The sequence below is a fragment of the Phallusia mammillata genome, chromosome 3 (assembly GCF_965637545.1).
Source record: "Phallusia mammillata chromosome 3, kaPhaMamm4.hap1.1, whole genome shotgun sequence".
Lineage (NCBI taxonomy): Eukaryota > Metazoa > Chordata > Ascidiacea > Phlebobranchia > Ascidiidae > Phallusia > Phallusia mammillata.
Genome location: NC_137254.1, coordinates 18,873,094 through 18,891,243, shown reverse-complemented (window position 1 = coordinate 18,891,243; position 18,150 = coordinate 18,873,094). Strand labels below are relative to the sequence as shown.

At 38.6% G+C, this 18,150-nt stretch overlaps 2 protein-coding genes across 3 annotated transcripts; both read left to right on the top strand.

Moving 5' to 3' along the window:
• Nucleotides 1–2,183: 2,183 nt before the first annotated feature.
• On the top strand, nucleotides 2,184–17,658 carry LOC145218908 (CUB and zona pellucida-like domain-containing protein 1). 2 transcript variants are annotated; one of them, XM_080086306.1, is made up of 17 exons: nucleotides 2,184–2,282; nucleotides 2,588–2,754; nucleotides 3,212–3,362; nucleotides 6,466–6,644; nucleotides 11,950–12,100; nucleotides 12,326–12,486; nucleotides 13,476–13,626; nucleotides 13,806–13,981; nucleotides 14,274–14,424; nucleotides 14,515–14,560; nucleotides 14,714–14,879; nucleotides 15,039–15,196; nucleotides 15,558–15,729; nucleotides 15,948–16,018; nucleotides 16,122–16,311; nucleotides 16,777–16,864; nucleotides 17,376–17,658. In XM_080086306.1, the coding sequence occupies exons 1-17, from the start codon at nucleotides 2,222–2,224 to the stop codon at nucleotides 17,546–17,548; spliced, it is 2,412 nt and encodes an 803-aa protein (XP_079942432.1). In that variant the 5' UTR covers nucleotides 2,184–2,221; the 3' UTR covers nucleotides 17,549–17,658. The 2 variants fall into 2 exon arrangements, with proteins under 2 accessions (XP_079942432.1, XP_079942431.1); XM_080086305.1 differs by having other exon boundaries at nucleotides 16,777–16,885.
• On the top strand, nucleotides 8,123–11,892 carry LOC145220073 (uncharacterized). The gene is made up of 2 exons (XM_080087369.1): nucleotides 8,123–10,917; nucleotides 11,030–11,892. Exons 1-2 carry the CDS (start codon nucleotides 8,156–8,158, stop codon nucleotides 11,469–11,471), a joined length of 3,204 nt encoding a protein of 1,067 aa, XP_079943495.1. The 5' UTR covers nucleotides 8,123–8,155; the 3' UTR covers nucleotides 11,472–11,892.
• Nucleotides 17,659–18,150: the final 492 nt, after the last annotated feature.

Here is an 18,150-nt window from a genome sequence, read left to right as displayed (position 1 = left end):
TGCAATTTCACAACTTACAGGGGGTTTAGAATCCTAAATTTACAAAGTCCTTGCGTTTATCATGTGATCAACTGACGTCACGTTTTTCGTTTGAGAAAATGACTAAAAGCGATATTCGTAGTTGTAGATATAAGACGAAAGTCTGAGGAAAGAGGAAATAAACAACAAGAGACTGGCAGTGAATGAAAATTTAGCTTGTCGCAATTCGAAATCAGTATTTTATTGAACTTCGAGCGTATGTTTCCCATTTTCCCTTAATATTGTTTTTTTCCCATATGATTCCCATATTTTCCCATACAAAAGTGGTCTCAAACGGTTGCTTTCGGACCCCTGGTTTAAAGGAAAACAGAACATGAATAACATTATTAATGTATTTGAAGATTAATAGCCTACAGTAAAAATACAGATTATATCTCACATAATATGTTTCAAACTTAATTCATTTCGTTAATAGTTAGATTTCTAGAGAAGGCGAAAAAATTTGAACAAAGTAAGCCACCGGTTAAAAAAGAATGAAAACCACTGCCGGTCTTAAGTTGAAACTTCAAATTAGCAAAACGCTGAAATGTTTTTTCCTAACCCCAGAAACAAGCGAATGTCAGGATGAAACCGAATGCATTTCAGAAACGTGATCAGAAACGGATGTCTTTGGATTAACTTTTGTAAAATACAACTTGAACAACAGCAACTTATGTTTCAAGTAATTTACGTTATGTACACATGTCGTCTTCACATCTTTTTTACTTTAATTTCGCGCCAATCTTGATAATTACGACGAAGTTTCTTGCCTAAGTGAGTCTAACACAATTATTAATTATGATTTGATGTTCAACAAGCAGGTCGCTTGTAATATATAAAGCAATCAAACTGCTAAAACAATCAAAGATAAAATCTGATAGTCCCTGTGTTTGTCCTCACATTTTTTACAATGTTTAAAAAACAAATGAAATTAGGTTCTACCTTAAAGATTAGCCTGGAGAAGTGCTTAGTGTTGAATGGATTGATCTATTCCAGGGGTCGGCAACCTTTTTGGCCACGCGTGCCAATTTACTTGTTATTTCCATGTGTTAATGACCTCGCGTGCCAACGTTTTTCAAAATAACTGTGGTTCGTGCCAGCAGATATCAATAATAAAGAGAAAGCAGAGTGTTTTGTGCATGTAAGGCTAAATTTTAAGACATCGGCATGATAAAAAGCATAAACAAGCAGTGTAACAGGGTAAATTGTTACTTCATATGAACACGCAAATCGGTTGGCGTGCCATGAAAAACCACCTCACGTGCCAACCTTGGCACGCGTGCCAAGGGTTTGCCGACCCCTGATCTATTCTCTCCAGACTTGCAGATGGCTTCTTCTTGCAGATGGCCCACCTCGTTGCAGATGGCTTCTTTCTAGTGCTTTACTTTACGATTGCTTCAGTTCAATAGTTTTCCCTTAGCTCGGTTGGTTCACAGTGCTATTATCACATTAATTGGGACCGTGGTTTGTTCACAGTACATGTATTTAATCATCAAGTACCGTGCCAACGGCTCAATTTACTTCTAGTTCAATTACTCTTGTGAGCTTTGAATGGTTGCAAAACAGTGTTTCGCCAACTGTTGTGAAACACTGAAGCGCGGACCCTGCAGTTCTTAATCATATTTGATAATTGTTACTTAAAAATACTTGTTTGTTACTTAAAATAATGTAATACATTAATTTATCACAATTGTCTAAAAGATTATTGTTAACCAACATGTATCGCGAAGTAAACAGATACAGCGGAATCGTAACAGGGATTTGCGACGCAACTGTATTGATCCGGTTTGAATCACCTGCGTTGTGTTACGGGGCTTCCGGTGTTTACGGCTGTAAGTCTTAATTAGGCCGCAGTGTGTCATGATGTGTGTGACTGTGAGGAGACCAGCTTGAAGCATAAGAAGTGTTTTAGCTGAGGGATGGCAATAATAAAATTATGTTGAAAAAATGATTTAGATAACTTTTAACTTTTTTCTCAAAATTGACTTAACAACACTAGCTAATAGTAAATAACACAGCATCAAACGTAGGTAGGTCAGCATATTAAATATGTATGTAGCGGTGTAAGTGCCAATATATGTAGTTCTTAAATTTAACATACTTGAGTTTTCTGAGGTAAGATTTCTTTTTTAGTGTTATAATCTGATCACATATTTGCAGTTGCTTTTTTAGTGTGGTTGTTTATTTTACAAAAACGTTAAAAATGTCGAACCGACTTTTAAAGTTTGCTGTTTTTGTCTACTTGATGAATTTCTCAAACAAAGGTAAATAGATTTTTAATTATGTTTATTCATAACAATTGTTCAAGTTTTTAGTGCATTAGTCTATCCATATTTTTATTCCAAATCAAATATTAATTAATGAACAAGTGGTTAAAACTATTCCCAGCACAACTTTTTTACCTCAACTCCATTTTGTATGTCAGATGGCAAAAAAATCAAACGTGCTCACTGCTGTGGTGGGTTTATTTTTGACATATTGCACCACTTAAAAACTCTGTAACGTATCTTTAAACGACTCGCGACACAGAAGGGGACTAGTACATCTTTCAATTTTCTTCGGCTTTCAGTTATGGCTACAGTGTGTGATGTTGATGATGTAACCACCAATGAGCTACAAGTGTCTATTTCAACCTCATGTGACTACTTCAAACGACGTTTTGTCTCAAACGCGAATCCTGCTAGGATGGTTGCCTATTTTCGAACCGGCCAATTGGCAGAAAACAACTTTTGCGAGGTACATGGCCCAGGCGGTTTTGGTTGTCAAAAAATTATGGAAATAAACTTTTGTAGGTCATGTTTTGAACTCGATTAGAGTCCAATAAAGGTTTGATTCTCAATAAACTCCGCTTCTCAATAAACTAAACTTGAAACGTTCAGTAAAGCCTGCACCTGATTCAAGTCAAGTCAAGTGTCTTACACAGCTCGATTCGAAACAAAACAACGATGCAGCAAAAAAATCTGACAAAAAAGTCTAGCATAAACTTTAACGACATTTTATCCACTCTATCAATGTCACAAAAAAGCGAATACTTATTAGTCCTGCGGCGCAATTATTCTGATGATTCCGGATAAGTGTTTGTGGTGTTTGCAAATCCTAGCTGCCATATTTATTTTGCCTGATCCAGGGCATGTTTCTGCAAAAATCCCTCTAAAATTTGTTTGGAAAGCTTTTTTGTTCCATTGCAACCCAGATTTACGAAGGGAGCGACGACTCCGGTACTTTGGCCGGCACATTACGCGGCGGCGGTTGGTCTTTTCCTGTTGTCATCAATGGCCCGGCTGCTTATTTTACCTGTGTTACGAATCTCACAACGGAATCAGTAATATTGAAAGCACAGCCAGGTACGTTAAGTTCAATTGCTTGTGAAATAGATGGACGTAAAGTAACATTTCTTGTGCATGTCGCGGTGTTGAGATGTAGATGTGACTTTGTGTTTAATTGTGTATTTCGTCCTTTGCTATGATTGAACATTTTCTTTGTGCAGAAACTAAGCAAGAACCAATGTCAAGAGCATATGTGTACAATTTAACACATTTATTCTCTAGTTTCCACCTTATATTTTAATTCTACAAATTAGCGTATCAGACACAAAAAATGCCATTAAAATAGATTGTACCTATATGTGTAGGGTAGTGACCTATTTTTATGCTTGTTTTTTTACGCTATTACGGTTTTTATCTTACAGCCAGACTAACAGCCAGACAACTAAATTTTTACAAATAAGATTAGAATATTTGATCAGGGGTGCAAAAATGCGGTTGCGCGGTCGAGCCACGCTTTAATCAACCCGCGACTGAAACAGCTTGATCGCATGTTGAACTTTTTAATTTTCACACGTTTTTAGGTACCATTGCACTGCGCACTAAGTGCTAATTCTGCTATCATCATTTGACATAACGTTACTTTGACCGCCATTAATAGAAGTAGTGACGTCCTTTCTATGTATTGTAACCAAGATAGAATATTTACTCTTTTACCACAATAAAACCCGTTCTCAAACCCGTTCGCAGATTGCGACTTCACACATGCCAATCGTCATGAGTATGGTGCAATCGAACACCTGTAACAAGAGAAGGTCATTTTTTTCAATCTTTGTGTGATGAATCGTAAAACACAGATCATTGTAGTCGTATTAAAGATTTTTTTTGTTCTGTCATAAATAACGTGCATTTGGGAAATTTGTATCTTTACTGACCACAGGCGAGGAGTATGGGGGTGCCGCGCACCTCCGGCCTTGACCTTGGTATAACATCAAAATCGTATCTTCGTTCGAGTCACGTCGGTTTTAAAACGTGTTTCCAGCTAAATACAAATGCGTTTGTCGTCACCTCATTGGTTGAACAGACATCGGTAAAAATAGGACATTTCAGTGCAACATATAGTTTTAGTTCTATTGGCGCAATAACTCTCTGCAATAAAAAGACTATTTTTTATGCAAGGTGCTTATAGTCACTTCTGGACGTTGTTGTGTAGGTCTGCATTAACGATTCCTAAGCAGTGTGCAATGTACATTTGCAAACCACTGCAATGGCTAAAACTTGAGCTAAGGTGGTCTAAGTTTAGGCGTCATCAATACAGAGTCGGCTATATTTAATCCATTTTAATCTATGCTTTACATTTATTTCCCGGTGTAACAAACTACTTCGTCGTTAAAATTGCTGATTCGACAAGTCGTCTATTCGGTACTTGCATGTGTTCTTAGTCAAGCGACTATTTGCAAAATAAAGAGACAGAAAGCAAAAGCTAAATCACGTAAACGTTATCGGTATTTGATCCCATACCGCTAAAGTATCGTACGGGTAAATGTGCTGCACATGGTATAGATATCAGCGCCGAAGTCACAAGTCGCACCCCCGGTATTCATTGAAACTCTATGCATGTGATGCTGACCTCTTGTCCTCTTATACGAAGTTGATTATTCATAGTACGCTTAGCTCCCTGAAGGCGTTATACCGAATCCAGGCACCTCAATACAGCAAGTCACTATGGGATTTGAACCCACAGAATTCGTTTAGAACTTCTGGAAAAAAACGTTTCTGTCAACTCTGTCCTGATGCTATCCAAGCACAAGGGTGCACAACCGCCGTATGCTGCCTTAAAGTCCGGCAGTAAAAATCTACGTTGAAATATGTGCTGGTGGCTGTGAATTGATTACAATTTTTTTTGGATAATATGCATTGAAAAAAAAAAACTGGTCTTCAGTTTAAAAAATTGCATTTGGCCACATGCCTGGGAAAGACATGTTTGTAGGCGCTATTTAGGTCCAACATTGTTGGTGTAGTTTAAGTTTAACTGTATGTGCTAACAAAACAATTTCGACGCGCTACCAGACTTCGAAAATTTTTGCACCCCTGTAAAGGCTGTAATTGACGTAATCTCAAGTATTATCTCATTGGCCGTCATCTCAAGCAGCACTGTTTCTAAAGTGGCCCTTTACTTTAACCTGAAATTTTCGTGAGGCTCGAGTTTATGATGTTGGCGGAAAGTTGCAATCGTGCTGGCCATTTGCGATTTTCGCAGTTTTACAGTCTTCTTAACATTTCAATCAAAATTTAATCTGATGATGCTAAGTTAGTGAACTTTTAGGCATAGCCTACTTCAACTGACCGAAAAACCGTGCTCCCTTTCATTGCCAGGCTACATTATGTCGCAACAGTGATTACGATATATAAATCGTGAGTAATGTTCGTCACAGTACAAAATGTATCCAAAAAAATCAGATATCAATGGTTTACTCTTGTTGGTGACATAGCTTTGTGCGCTTTGGACATAAAATGCTTACTTGTATAACATGCATAAAATGCTGGGAAAACTGTGAATTAGAGATTACTCGATACTTCCAACTTAGATTGGAATTAGAATTACCGCCATTTTGCTTTAATTTGACTAATTAGACAACTAGAATCATCTAGTCCCAGTTCTGCTTTCAGCTGTTCGGCAATCGTGCCAAGGATAGCCCTTTGAGCCATTTCGTTTTTAAACCCTTTTTGGTTTGCTTTTTATACACACCGATGATTCTGAAATAGCGAAATGTATTTGTCGTCAAAAATTCATTGAGAAACTTTTAACTAGGAGTAAAGGTTCCAAACTTTTTTGTATGAGAGGTAGAAATCGTTACAAAAATCGCAAAAGATTTTTGCAGAATCAAATCAAAGCATTTATGACCTAGTAGTTAATAGGGTACAGTATAGTTTGTCTCACTACATTTTTTGTGAAAGTAGCACTGTGACAAAAAGATGAATTACGCTCGATTGAATTACTTGGCATTTGATAGCAAAACAACACACGAGCACATATGAACGACATACGTGAGTTTACTTGGATGAACTAGAAAAGCTTAAGTTCAAACGGTAGTGTGAGAGGTTCGCATACACAAAGCACAACAGTTTGATGGAAACCAAAAGTTACAATTGCCCAGTAACACACACTGCATTTGCGTTTCAGCTACACTGTGCGGAGAAGACCCTCCTGCTGGCACAGTGTATAACTTAATGTCCCCAAATTTCCCAAGCACCTACCCGAATTGGTCTGGCTGTGTGTGGAATGTTAGACTAGATACCAGAAGGCACCTAGTCTTTCATTTTACCACCTTTTTCACGGAAGGAAACTGGGATTTTCTGTACGTAAGTCATCTAGGTTTTTTTGCAGTGCTTTTTTCGGTTTCCGCATCATTGAAGCGTCTGCATGTTTCCTTTGCAAACTTCCGGTTTGCCAGTCTGCAGAGTATGGCAGTTCCCGACGAGATCTCGCGCGTGCAGGACCAATATATCCCGCGTGCGCGCGTGCAGGACCTCCAAAACCGCGTGCAACAACAAAAAGCCCGCGTGCAAATCCACTTTTACCGCGTGCAAACGATAAATTAACTCCTTGCAAAGTAGTAACGAAACAAGCATAACTAAACCCTTCTGGGCCAAATCCCTTCAATAAAATTTCCTTTTCTAGCAAAAAGTACCGATTGCGTATTTTCACACTTACTTGTGCACAATTTAAGGTACGTTGTGAGTAGGCTACCGTATTTACTCGCATCCCCCGATTGTCAGTCGCATTTGTAACACTAATATATTGCTACATAAAACAACTATGTGTCAACAACTTGCGCTCGACTGTAAGCCGCACAAACGGCAGGGTAAAACACTTGATGCGCACAATCAAATAAACACGGTATCGTGTTTTTCGCACAATCAAATAAACACGGTATCGTGTTTTTAAAACGCTTATTTAGAACAAAAAAATGTTCAAGTGCCAATGGTTTAGTGCAGTGGTTCTCAACCGCCGGTCCGCGGACCGGTGCCGGTCCGTGTCAACTTTCCTGTCGGTCTGCCAAATATACTACAATTCTATATGTCTATTGCAAAATGCAAGATGTTGAAGGCAGAGAAATCGTGTGAAGGTCAACGCCCTACTTTGCCTTGCAGAAACTTCATTAGAACCGCGTTTAACACGTATGATATCAAACAAACAACAGGAAACTTCTCATTAAATTTTTTTTTATACTTCATTTGAATTGCTTATTTCGTCGTGACATTTTGGGTTGATTTTGAAAACCCACCGGTCCTCAAAATTTGTTTCAAAAGTTTACCGGTCCGCAAACTTAAAAGGTTGAGAACCACTGGTTTAGTGCACTGCCCTAGAATGGATTTTTTAATGACTGTGCTGATGAAGACATCTCCTATCGGAAAAGTGCAAGGTTTCAATAACTGCTCTGATAACGAAAACAACTCCCGCTGCACCGAAGTGACAAAAACGCCGAAGAAGCTTCACAGTAGGTGGTTGCATTGGTCTGTGAAGTCCCAACATAGTCATTGCTGGCTTCTATAGTTTATTAACGTCAGATGCAGCCATTGTGTCTAAAATATAGCCGTTGTTTAAATGACAAAGCTCAATTTTCTGCAAACAATGAAACTTAGTTGTTAAGTGCAGGTTAATATTACAGTAATCTAATTTAAAAAAGTCAATGCATCAGTTGAATTGTAGTTAATGTTGTCAATTCTGCGCGGTTTTTAAATACACCATTATAGGCTTATAGTGCAAAATAAAAATACGAATTAGGTAGCAGTTAAATGCAGCAATTATCTTCTGGGTGTAATTATTCTGCAGGCTACCTTTATATGATTATTATTAAGCAAATTTCAGTATGTCATCGCCAAGCAAGTCACCTTCATCTGAAAAGCAAAAGTTTCTGTCTTCGTTTCATTATGGGAAGTCCGGCAGCAAACCTGCTTCACTAAAGTCCAGCGCAAAACGAACACAAGAGGACTTACATTTTTGTTTAAAATGTAACAAGACCATTTCTCGCGGTAACCCTGCCTCGCGAAAGAGACACGCTGAATCCGTGCACAAAAATGACGCATTGTATGACCCCAAAAAGTTTATAGTACAAAACGACCATATTAAAGCGGTCGAAGCAAGAAAGGCAATACAAACACCACGATTCGAAGAAACGGACACGGAAGATGTCGCATCTTCTTCCATGTCAATTACAGAAGGAGCTGATAGTAATGTATCTCAGACGGCAAATACGACTGAGTCGGTGACAACTAGTGCACTATCAACACCGTCCGCTTCCCTACAAACAGCAACGATTCAATCTACCCTGGGATTTCCTGTAGAAAGCGACCGTGAACCTTCTGCTGCAAGCTCATCGTTTGGACAGGATGTTCTTATGCGTCAAATAAGCGACAAACTTGATCAGTTGGTAAAAAAAATGAAAATTTCCGAAGAGGACGTAAAACTACCAAACACAACCGAGGATGCGAACAACTTAAAAGTTCTTGAAGATGCAACATGTTTGCACGAAATAAAAGGATCCGGATTTGAATTTTATGTAAATGAAGATGGTGCAATGGTAAGGTGCGAAGTTTGTTTTCAACATTTGTGCGAGGACCATCCATATATCATAAAGGTCAAGGAACCTTTGTTAGCCAAAAGATCTTTGCTAAATATTGACAAAACAGCTGGAAATTCTTTGTCTTCCGGTCTGGATATAAGCGCTGAACGCTTAAAGAACATAGTTGCAGGACGCAACCAAACCTGGTACAGCTTCAAAAGCATGCTGGTTGAGCACGCGAGTTGTGCGTCCAAACGAAATGGGGGTTTAGGCCACTACAAGGCTTTAGTTTGGAAGAAAAAGAAGAACCGTGTAAGAGGGAGGTTAACGGAAGTGGTGGCCAATCAACTAAGCTGTGCTCTCTTGTTGGTAAAAGTTAAAGCTGCAACACTTCATTATGAATCAATGATTGCATTTCTGCATTGTTGTGGCTCTGACGTTGGCAACATAGGTCATGGCAGGAATCAGTTTAATCAAATGCTCAACGTCTTTCAAGTCCACCTAAGTCGTAAAACAAAAGAACTTTTAACGACACCACTCGCATCAACCGGTCTAATGCCACATTTTGCTACAGCATCCGATAAGTCTACACCAAACCGCGTCACAAACCATGCTATTATGATACTAATGCGCTTTAAGGGAAAGAAAATTTCCATACCTATTGACGCCCCTACTGTATACCAGTTTGCAGAGGAAAGTGTGGTCGAAGGCGGTACTGCTTCTCATTTAGCTCGTCAGATATCGGAGGCGTTGTGCGGAACCTCTGTTCAGCTGCAGCAGCAGCAACTGACGTACTTAGTAGCACATCATGCTGATGGACAGTATCAAGCCAGGCAGTTTGAATCGACTTTAAAGCAACAGGTTTATCACGATGCCTGCTGGCCCGAGTACCACGAAACTTTTTTCGTCGTTGCTTGGGACACGGCCCACTGGATGGATTGTGCCCTTGTGGACATAAAAAACAAGGACTGTAAAGGTTTTTTTGATCGATTAATAAAGCGGTCAAACAAGTTCAACATAATGTTTGGCAGAGGAAAAGGAGCCGCTGAGTACCAAGCCACTAAACAGCGTTACGACTTAAAGGGTCATGTTGCAAAAACGTACGCAACAACTAGGTTTACAAGTAGCGCTAACGAACAATTTAGCAGCATATACACCAGTTACGAGGCTTTGATCCGTGCATTTGAGGAAAATCGTGAAACTGCTGATGAATGTGAGGAGATGAAATACCTCATCAAGGGACGTGATTTTTGCATTGACCTTTGTGGTGTGCTAGATTGTCTTGCTCCCATCATCAAGATTATGATTAAGTCACAAAGTTTGAATCAAAATTTGTGGCACATAACGAAATGGTGGCCAAAATTAAAAGCAATAATTCAAAGAATGAAATTAAACCTGTCCAAACAGGTTGAAGAAAAATCACTCTGTCTAGAAAACACGTTGTTTCCTAAACTTTACCAGCACTTTATCGACATATGTTCCGAGGAAGGAAAGTTCTGCAACATCAAGTTGGAAGATGGTTGGGTTGTTTGTCCAAACAACGAAGAAATTACCACCGGGTCTGTCAAAAGGAAGGTAATTGAATGGAAGATGCGACAACCTAACGATTGCTTGACTGATTTAATTGGCTTATGTGATGCCTTGCAAAATCGACTGGACGCACGCATGACGAAATGCGTGCCGGCAGCAGCTGACATTTTGGCCGATTGTCTGTACTTGCCCGACATTTTGCGTTTGGTTACTGGAAATGTTCATCAGTTCACCACGGGGGAAAGGGCTAGACTGGAAAACCATGGAAATGATAGCTTTGCCAAGTTCAAGTACGTGTGCTCTCTGAATCACGTGAAGGTTTTATGCGGGACAAGTCCGTCTCTCAATTTACATCCTGTTTACGCTCAAAGAGTTTTAAGTGTATTTAAGCAAATTATTTTTCGAGTTGTTTGGGAAAACTTTGCTCAATGTAGAAACGAATGGTTTGATTTAGAAGTGGGTGGCATTGGGTCATCAAAACTGCTTCGATTCGAAGTTTCTTGTTCAGAAATGGATTTGGAAGATAGCTACAAATTTACATTTGAAGATGAAGAAAAAAAACTGAATTTTCTTCATCTGATTTTAATGACCCTGAATCGTCGCGGCGTTTTACTTGAAAGGAGATTTCAATAATAAGAAAAGAATTACTACATTTGAAGATGGTATCTGTCTCGCAGCTCTAAATGAACTTGCTGTTTACCAAAGCTTCTATACAAACGAGGAACTGTTTACAGCTGCCGGTAAAGAGTTTTGCATTGCTCTCGATGTCGCCTTGGCAATGGGTGGGTCCGAGGCAGTCGTTGAATCATACTACTCAGTAATGAAAAGTCAATTAAAAACCGGAGGTCAAGCAAACGACACTCTAGTCCGACGGACAAACGTTGATTGGGTGTACCCAATGCCTATTCAATGCAGAAACACATTAAAAGAGATGGCAGCACTCTACCTCGACGGATGTGACGAATACAAATTGCCCAGCCACCAGGTGCCTATATTTATTGATGACAGAGGTCGAGCACGTTACACTGATAGCAAGGTCCTTTCACGATTAGGTCAACGAGCTTCGAGTTTTATAATTAATGATCAAGATTAACATTCCAATTTGACTTTCGTTACGTAACGTGTTTTTGTTTATTCGTGTTCCTTCTATTTTTTATTGTTATTGTTTTTCAATTCATTCGTTTCCGTTGTTTTTATCCTGAATCAGTATGAAAACACCCTACTTACCGTGAATATAACAACCTGTCTGTTGATGCTTGCGCATTCCGTTACTACAGCAGTTTTTGATTCATTGTTTTCTGTTTAAACATTGGCGTGCAAAAAAAAATTCCGCGTGCAGTAACGAAAAAATGGCGCGCAAATTTTTTTTTGAAAAAACAACTCGCGCGTGCAGCTGCCATACTCTGCAGACTGGCCGGTTTGTATTGGAAGAAAGCCGTATTTCAGTGTGGTGGTCAGTATTTATCGGTTCCCATTAAATAGTTTATTTGCTTCCAGCGCTTTGTATACTTTGAAACTCTTGTCCATTTGCACTTGATGATATTTTGACACTATGTTTTAAACTTGTTCAGTTCACGGATGAAGATAATAACGTGGAAAGACTAACTGGGGTGCTTGGGGAATTTCCATTTCAATTTAATGCCACCAACCTCACAATGATATTCTTTAGCGATAATTCAGGCGGTGGAGATGGTTTTAATGCGACAGTAAACCTCGGAACCGGTAAGTATAAATGTGTACAAAAACAAACAAACTGGAAAACATAGTCCTGCAGAGGAATACAGTACTCGTTTGAAGTGCTCGGTGTTAATGTTTAGATGCGATATTCAGTTAAATGTGAAAAAGAAAGTTTGATTCGATTTTATTTTGTAACTCAGTTATCGAGTTAACTTGCTTATTACTAAGTTTTTAATTACTCGTTGTTTTATTTTGTTTGTTTGAATGTAGTCTCCGAGTGCGATTTGGCAGAAGTAAACACTGATGAGTTGATTGTACCTATTCCTAGTTCATGTAACCACTTCATCCGACGATTTACTACAAGTCAGGGTTCCCCTAGAATGGTCGCTCATTTTCCAAACGACCAACTGGCTGCAAACAACTTTTGTGAGGTAATTTTTTTCTTCCATCTGTTTTTTTTCTTCGAATGATGTTGGTATTCATTACTTGTTTTCACAATAGATCAGTGGTTTCCAAACTTTTTCATATTTTTTTTTTCAAACGGTCCCTTTTTATTTCGAGGGCTCGCGATCCTTTAGCCCAGTGCTTCCCAACCTTTTTCAGCTCACGGGCCACTTTAATTTTTTTTAGGCGGACCACCGTTTAATATTGCGACAAAACCGCAATGAAAAAAGAACTAAAATTACTAAGAAAAATAGTAAGCGCACAAGCTTTTAATGTAAAGCCTGAGCTTGATGATTTGATATGATGAGTCCGAGTCGGAGTTTAATGGGAGACAAGCTCACACGCAATGCAGCATAAAGACTGTTTTGTGTCTTCGCTTTCGTTATAGTTACTGATACAAGTAGTGTTGTGAATTGTGATGCGACAATTGCAGTTTAAATGCAGTTGTGACGTGACAATTGCAGTATGTTTGTGTGATAAAGCTTTGTTTAACGTAAAATCTTATGCGATTTCATAGTAAGTAATATTTTTATTTAGAGAAACATAGTTTGACTTGAAAGTACGTTCTTACGAACTGTGTAACTTTTTTAAACTATTATATTTTCGCGGCCTACCGGTCGGGAAGCGGTGCTTAGCCTAAATGTGTATTTCATAAAAACTAAAGTTGATTGCAGGATTTTAGCGAGTTATGCAAAATTGCGCATAATAATCATCCAAAGACAGCTTGTTTTTGATAGTTGCCAATCATTAAAGGATAATTGTTTAGCAATGGAGACAGTCGATTCTCAATTCTTTGATTTAAACGTATTTAGTGGCACAAACTGACGCCAAATAAGATTTTAGAATTACTTCAACCTTTTCGCGGTCCCCCCAAAAATGGCTCACGGACCCCTGAAGGACCGCTGACCCCAGTTTGAGAACCGCTGCAATAGACACAAACAACATTGTTTTGACCCGACTTTACCGTTTACCCTAGATTTACGAAGGAAGTGACGACTCAGGGGTTTTGGCTGGTATCTTAAGAGGCGGAGATTTGGCTTTTCCGGTCGTTATTGCAAGCTCAATGACCTATATTAGTTGTAATACAGATCTCACTACAATAGACGTGCTGTTAAGCATATTTCCAGGTGAACAAGTTAATTTGATTGTAATCTCTTTTATGATGCTTGATATTAACACGGTTCCAACATAAAAGAAAAGTTTTATTATTTGGTGTGGCACATCTTATAGGTCAAATGATGGGCCACATTTTTCATGAATGTTATAATTTCTAATGAACTGTGAAAAATACATTTTTTCATTGCAGCTAGACCGTGCGGGGAGGATGTTACTGGCCTGGTGTACAATTTACAGTCTCCTAATTTTCCGAGTAACTATCTCCAGTTGTCTGCATGTGTTTGGAGATTTGAATTGGAAGTCAGAACGTCTTTGGTGTTCCAATTCTCTACGTTTGTCACAGAATCAAACGCTGATTTTCTTTACGTAAGTCGTTGTTTCTACACCATGCCTGACTAAAAATTGAATTATTTAGCCATTTGTTTGATTTCATCTCCTTGGAGGGACTCCTTATTAGATTAGATCGGGTCCCAATGGGCTGGAAATTTTTCGTTTAAGTTGCTTGCTCATGGAAACACAACTATTGCGCTGACCATGACCATGTAAACAGCATCAAGTGTCAAACAGTCTCATTAATTTTTTTGTAATTTGTTGGGACTTGAACGCTTACTGCAATATAGCTTACGATTTAATGATTTGTGTTTTATACATTTCTAAGTTCAAAGACGAAGAAGAAAATGCTTTCCGACTTTCCGGGACGTTTGTGGGAGCATTTCCGTATCAAATTGATGCCACAAATTTAACTGTTATGTTCATCAGCAACTTTGGAAATGAGGAAATGGGTTTTAATGCGACTGTCAACCTACAAGGTGTGTAGAAATTGTTTCCAGCCTTGCAACGTCTAACTACAGCGACCCGAATTTGCATTCGCAAAACTTTAAATATTGTGTAAATTCCAGGAATACCGCAATCGCTGGAATGCAAGGAACAAAATTTGACCATCAGGTGAGTTAATAACCCGTTCGTGAATATGTTAATTTTGTAAAAAAATATCGACCTAAACATTTAATTTTTTTTTTTCTTTAAATCTTAATTGAAAGAAAAACATTTATGTGCATGTTTTTGACCTCTAAATACCGAACTTCCCTATTTTTGCAGAGTAACAGCTGAAAATGAGATGACATTAGATTACAAACTCGGTGACACACTTTACATCGCATTGGACAGGGAAACTCCCCTTTTTCAACTCAATGACAACTGCAAGGTCACGGGGTTAAACCCGGTGTTCGTGTTTGACATTGACCAATGCGAAGGGCTTTATCAGGTAATCAGTGACAATTCTGTGATTTTCAACGTAATTATTGTAGAAAACAGTTTAAACCTAATTTATTCTCATCATGATTTTTGATAAAGTGTTGTCATCGTTTGTCTTAATAAACAACGCTTTACTAAGATCTTTATTAAATTTGATAAATATTAACAGAATGAGAACGACATGATGTCGGTGTCTTTCCTGATCTGGAGATTCCTAGCTCCATCCCCTGCCGTGATCCAACGCGACGTTCAAAACAAACTCAATTTGACTTGTCTGTTTGAAGCCGATCAACTTCTCTCGTCAACCAACGTTCAACCACAAATAGGGTAGGTGACAACCTAAAACACATCATAAACATGATTGTCATCCATTGCATACACTACATGTGTTACACGAAATATAAAGCACGATATCAGTCAAGTAGCACATGACAACTTCCACAGACCACACAAAACACAATGCACGCATAACACATTACGTCTGTCAATGTCTAAGACATGTTAACATGGGTTTGTATATGGACTAAATTTGAACACCGTTCATTCTCCAACGATTCAACAGAAATTATATTTATATTTCCACCAATACAATCCACTATAAAAACCTATAATTTCAAATGAATTACATCCAACGACGCATTACAGCGAGACAAATTCATTCAATTATAAAACACATAACATTTTAAAGAGCGGTTGAACTCTCTGCTGAGAATACAGGAAATTTTGATCTTGCCCTAAATCTCTTTACCAACGAACACTTCAACGAAAGCTTGCCGGGGGAAGCTACAGTACCCAACTACATTTTTGCTGAAGTTAATCTTGATGAGATTTCTGCAAGCAATGATGTCTTCATTGTCCAGGTGAGTTGAGAGCAAACCGTGCTTTTCACAAATTATCAAAAGTACTAAGTTTCTGCACTAAGCGTTTTTGTAAAAAAGTTTAAACATAGCGATCCTGTGTCCAAAATATTCCTTTTGAAAATCTAGTTCTGTTAGTGCGCTTTCGATTCGCTAGTTAGGTTACTCTGGAGATTTCAAATATTTCTTCTCGGATTGTAATTAAAAAATATTTTTAACAGCTTGAAGAATGTTGGGCGACACGCGTTGAAAACTCCAGTGGTTTGCCGATTTACTCCATTGTACAGAGCGGGTAAGCTTTACTTACAATTATATGGGTTTTCCCAGTTGAATGTATATTTGTTAACTTTCGTTTTACAGTTTACTCTGCGCAACTTTTGTGTAAAATTTATCAGGTGTGTTGCTCCACCCAGTGGAAGCGAGGTTGCCGACGCAAAGTTGTTGTTGCGAAATTACGAATCCAACTTTGCATCGTTCAAGCTGATGAGCTTCGTGTGGACAAACTTTACCGACGCAGAACAATTTATCTACATCCACTGCGATGTGACTGTCTGTCAAAACTCAACTGGACAATGCCCTGGACAGGTGAGTTGAGAACATTTCACTCAGAAACAAGACTGCAGGAATGTAGTTTACTAATTTATGTTGGTCAAAAAGTGTAGCAAACTGGACTTGGAATTCTGGTGTTTACTAACAAAATTACAGTTGTATATTAGTCACACGGAGTCGAATGTTTAGCACAGGGGCGGGCAACTTCTCCAGTCGGCGGACTGGCTATTGGGGAGCGTTACTGTCCGTTACAACTATAATTTGACATAGTAAGCAAGTAGTGGGGGATTGCGGCAGACTGTGGTCGCGGGCCACATTATCATGTAAGACCAGAAACTGTCTGCGGGCCGCTCAAAATCCCGTCGCGGGCCGTATGTTGCCCGCCCCTGGTTTAGCACATATTCGATGCGTTTTAATTCAAATGAATAACCAAATACAAATTACGAAATTATAGTGACAAGAGCGGGTTAAAACCACAAATTTATGATAAGTTATTCACAGACTTGTGGCAGTAAAAAACGGCGATCCTTTGACAATAATGGACACAACCAACGAATTTCTGCAGGACCAGTTCACATCGTAAAAACTGGCAAGTATAAGATTCTACAAGGTAACATCAAAATAAGTAAAACACATTTTATCCTGTCTTCATAGTGCACCAGGCCTTCTGTACGCGTTTTACCGAATAAGTCGGCCACCAAGCATACTTAATATGCCATCTAGCTTGCGGTGGGAATCAAAACCACGACAGAGTCTTTCGGAACCCGCCCCCTACCTACTTAACTACATAGGCTTCCCCTGTATTGTTTTTATGTTTAAATGGAATATTTTTGATACCTTTGTTACATGTGCGTTTGTTTAATGTAATGCGCAATCAAATACCAACAGATTTTTTTTCTTGGTCATGCTTCCCTCTTTTTTGCATACCCCTTGTGGCAAGGTCTCTTGACCGACTGGATAAGGTATAACATATGTTGCTGGTCTGGCGTACTGCGATGTATGATTAGTCTTAATTCTGATCAAATCAACACTTCATGCCTGGGGATAGTATGAAATAGCCTCTTTGATATATCTTTATATCAGCGTTTGTTTGTTTGCAGACACTACAGAAGAAAGAAAGGAAGCAAATGAAACAGCTTACGACATTTTCCCACTTGTGATGTTTGTTCTTCTGGCAGCTGTAATTATTACTGGAGCTGGTTACATCGTGTGGTGGAAAATTGTGCAAGATCAAACGTATTTGCGATCCAAAAACAAATCTTTGGACTTTTAATTAAGCTATTTGTTTATGGTGATGGCAGAAACTTGCTTCGTGAAAATGTTTCATTGTGTCTGTGGTTTTAGAGCAATATAATCAAGTTTAATTAAATTTGTAACAGTTGATTGTGTTTTGGATCCTTTCTCTTACCGAAACCGGACTCAACTCAAGAATTGAAGACTGAAACCCGACCCAAACCTGATTTTAGACATAAGTTACTACAAAACCTGAATTACACCCGACAGTTAGATTTTCGAAAGTGATTTACGATACAAATCTAGCCAAGAATAAAGTCAGGCCGAATACCGTTTTTGGTTTTAAACCGAAATACTGTGAAAACACGTATTAACACTAGATCACAATTAAAGTGGCATCTGCATTCTAATTAACTGTGACAGGAAAGTTCAAACATGATTTCGCGACATTAAGTTGCGACACATTTTGACTAAATCGCAAGCTTTGAGCTAGCAAGTAAAAATGAGCTATTTTGATAAACAACTTTTGCTGAATTTGCACAAATTGTCATTGGAACCGCTACACTATTGTGTTTAAGATTACAACCCACGAGTTTAAAATTGTGGTTAACGATTTTGCGCCTTTTTGCATCTTGCTTTATT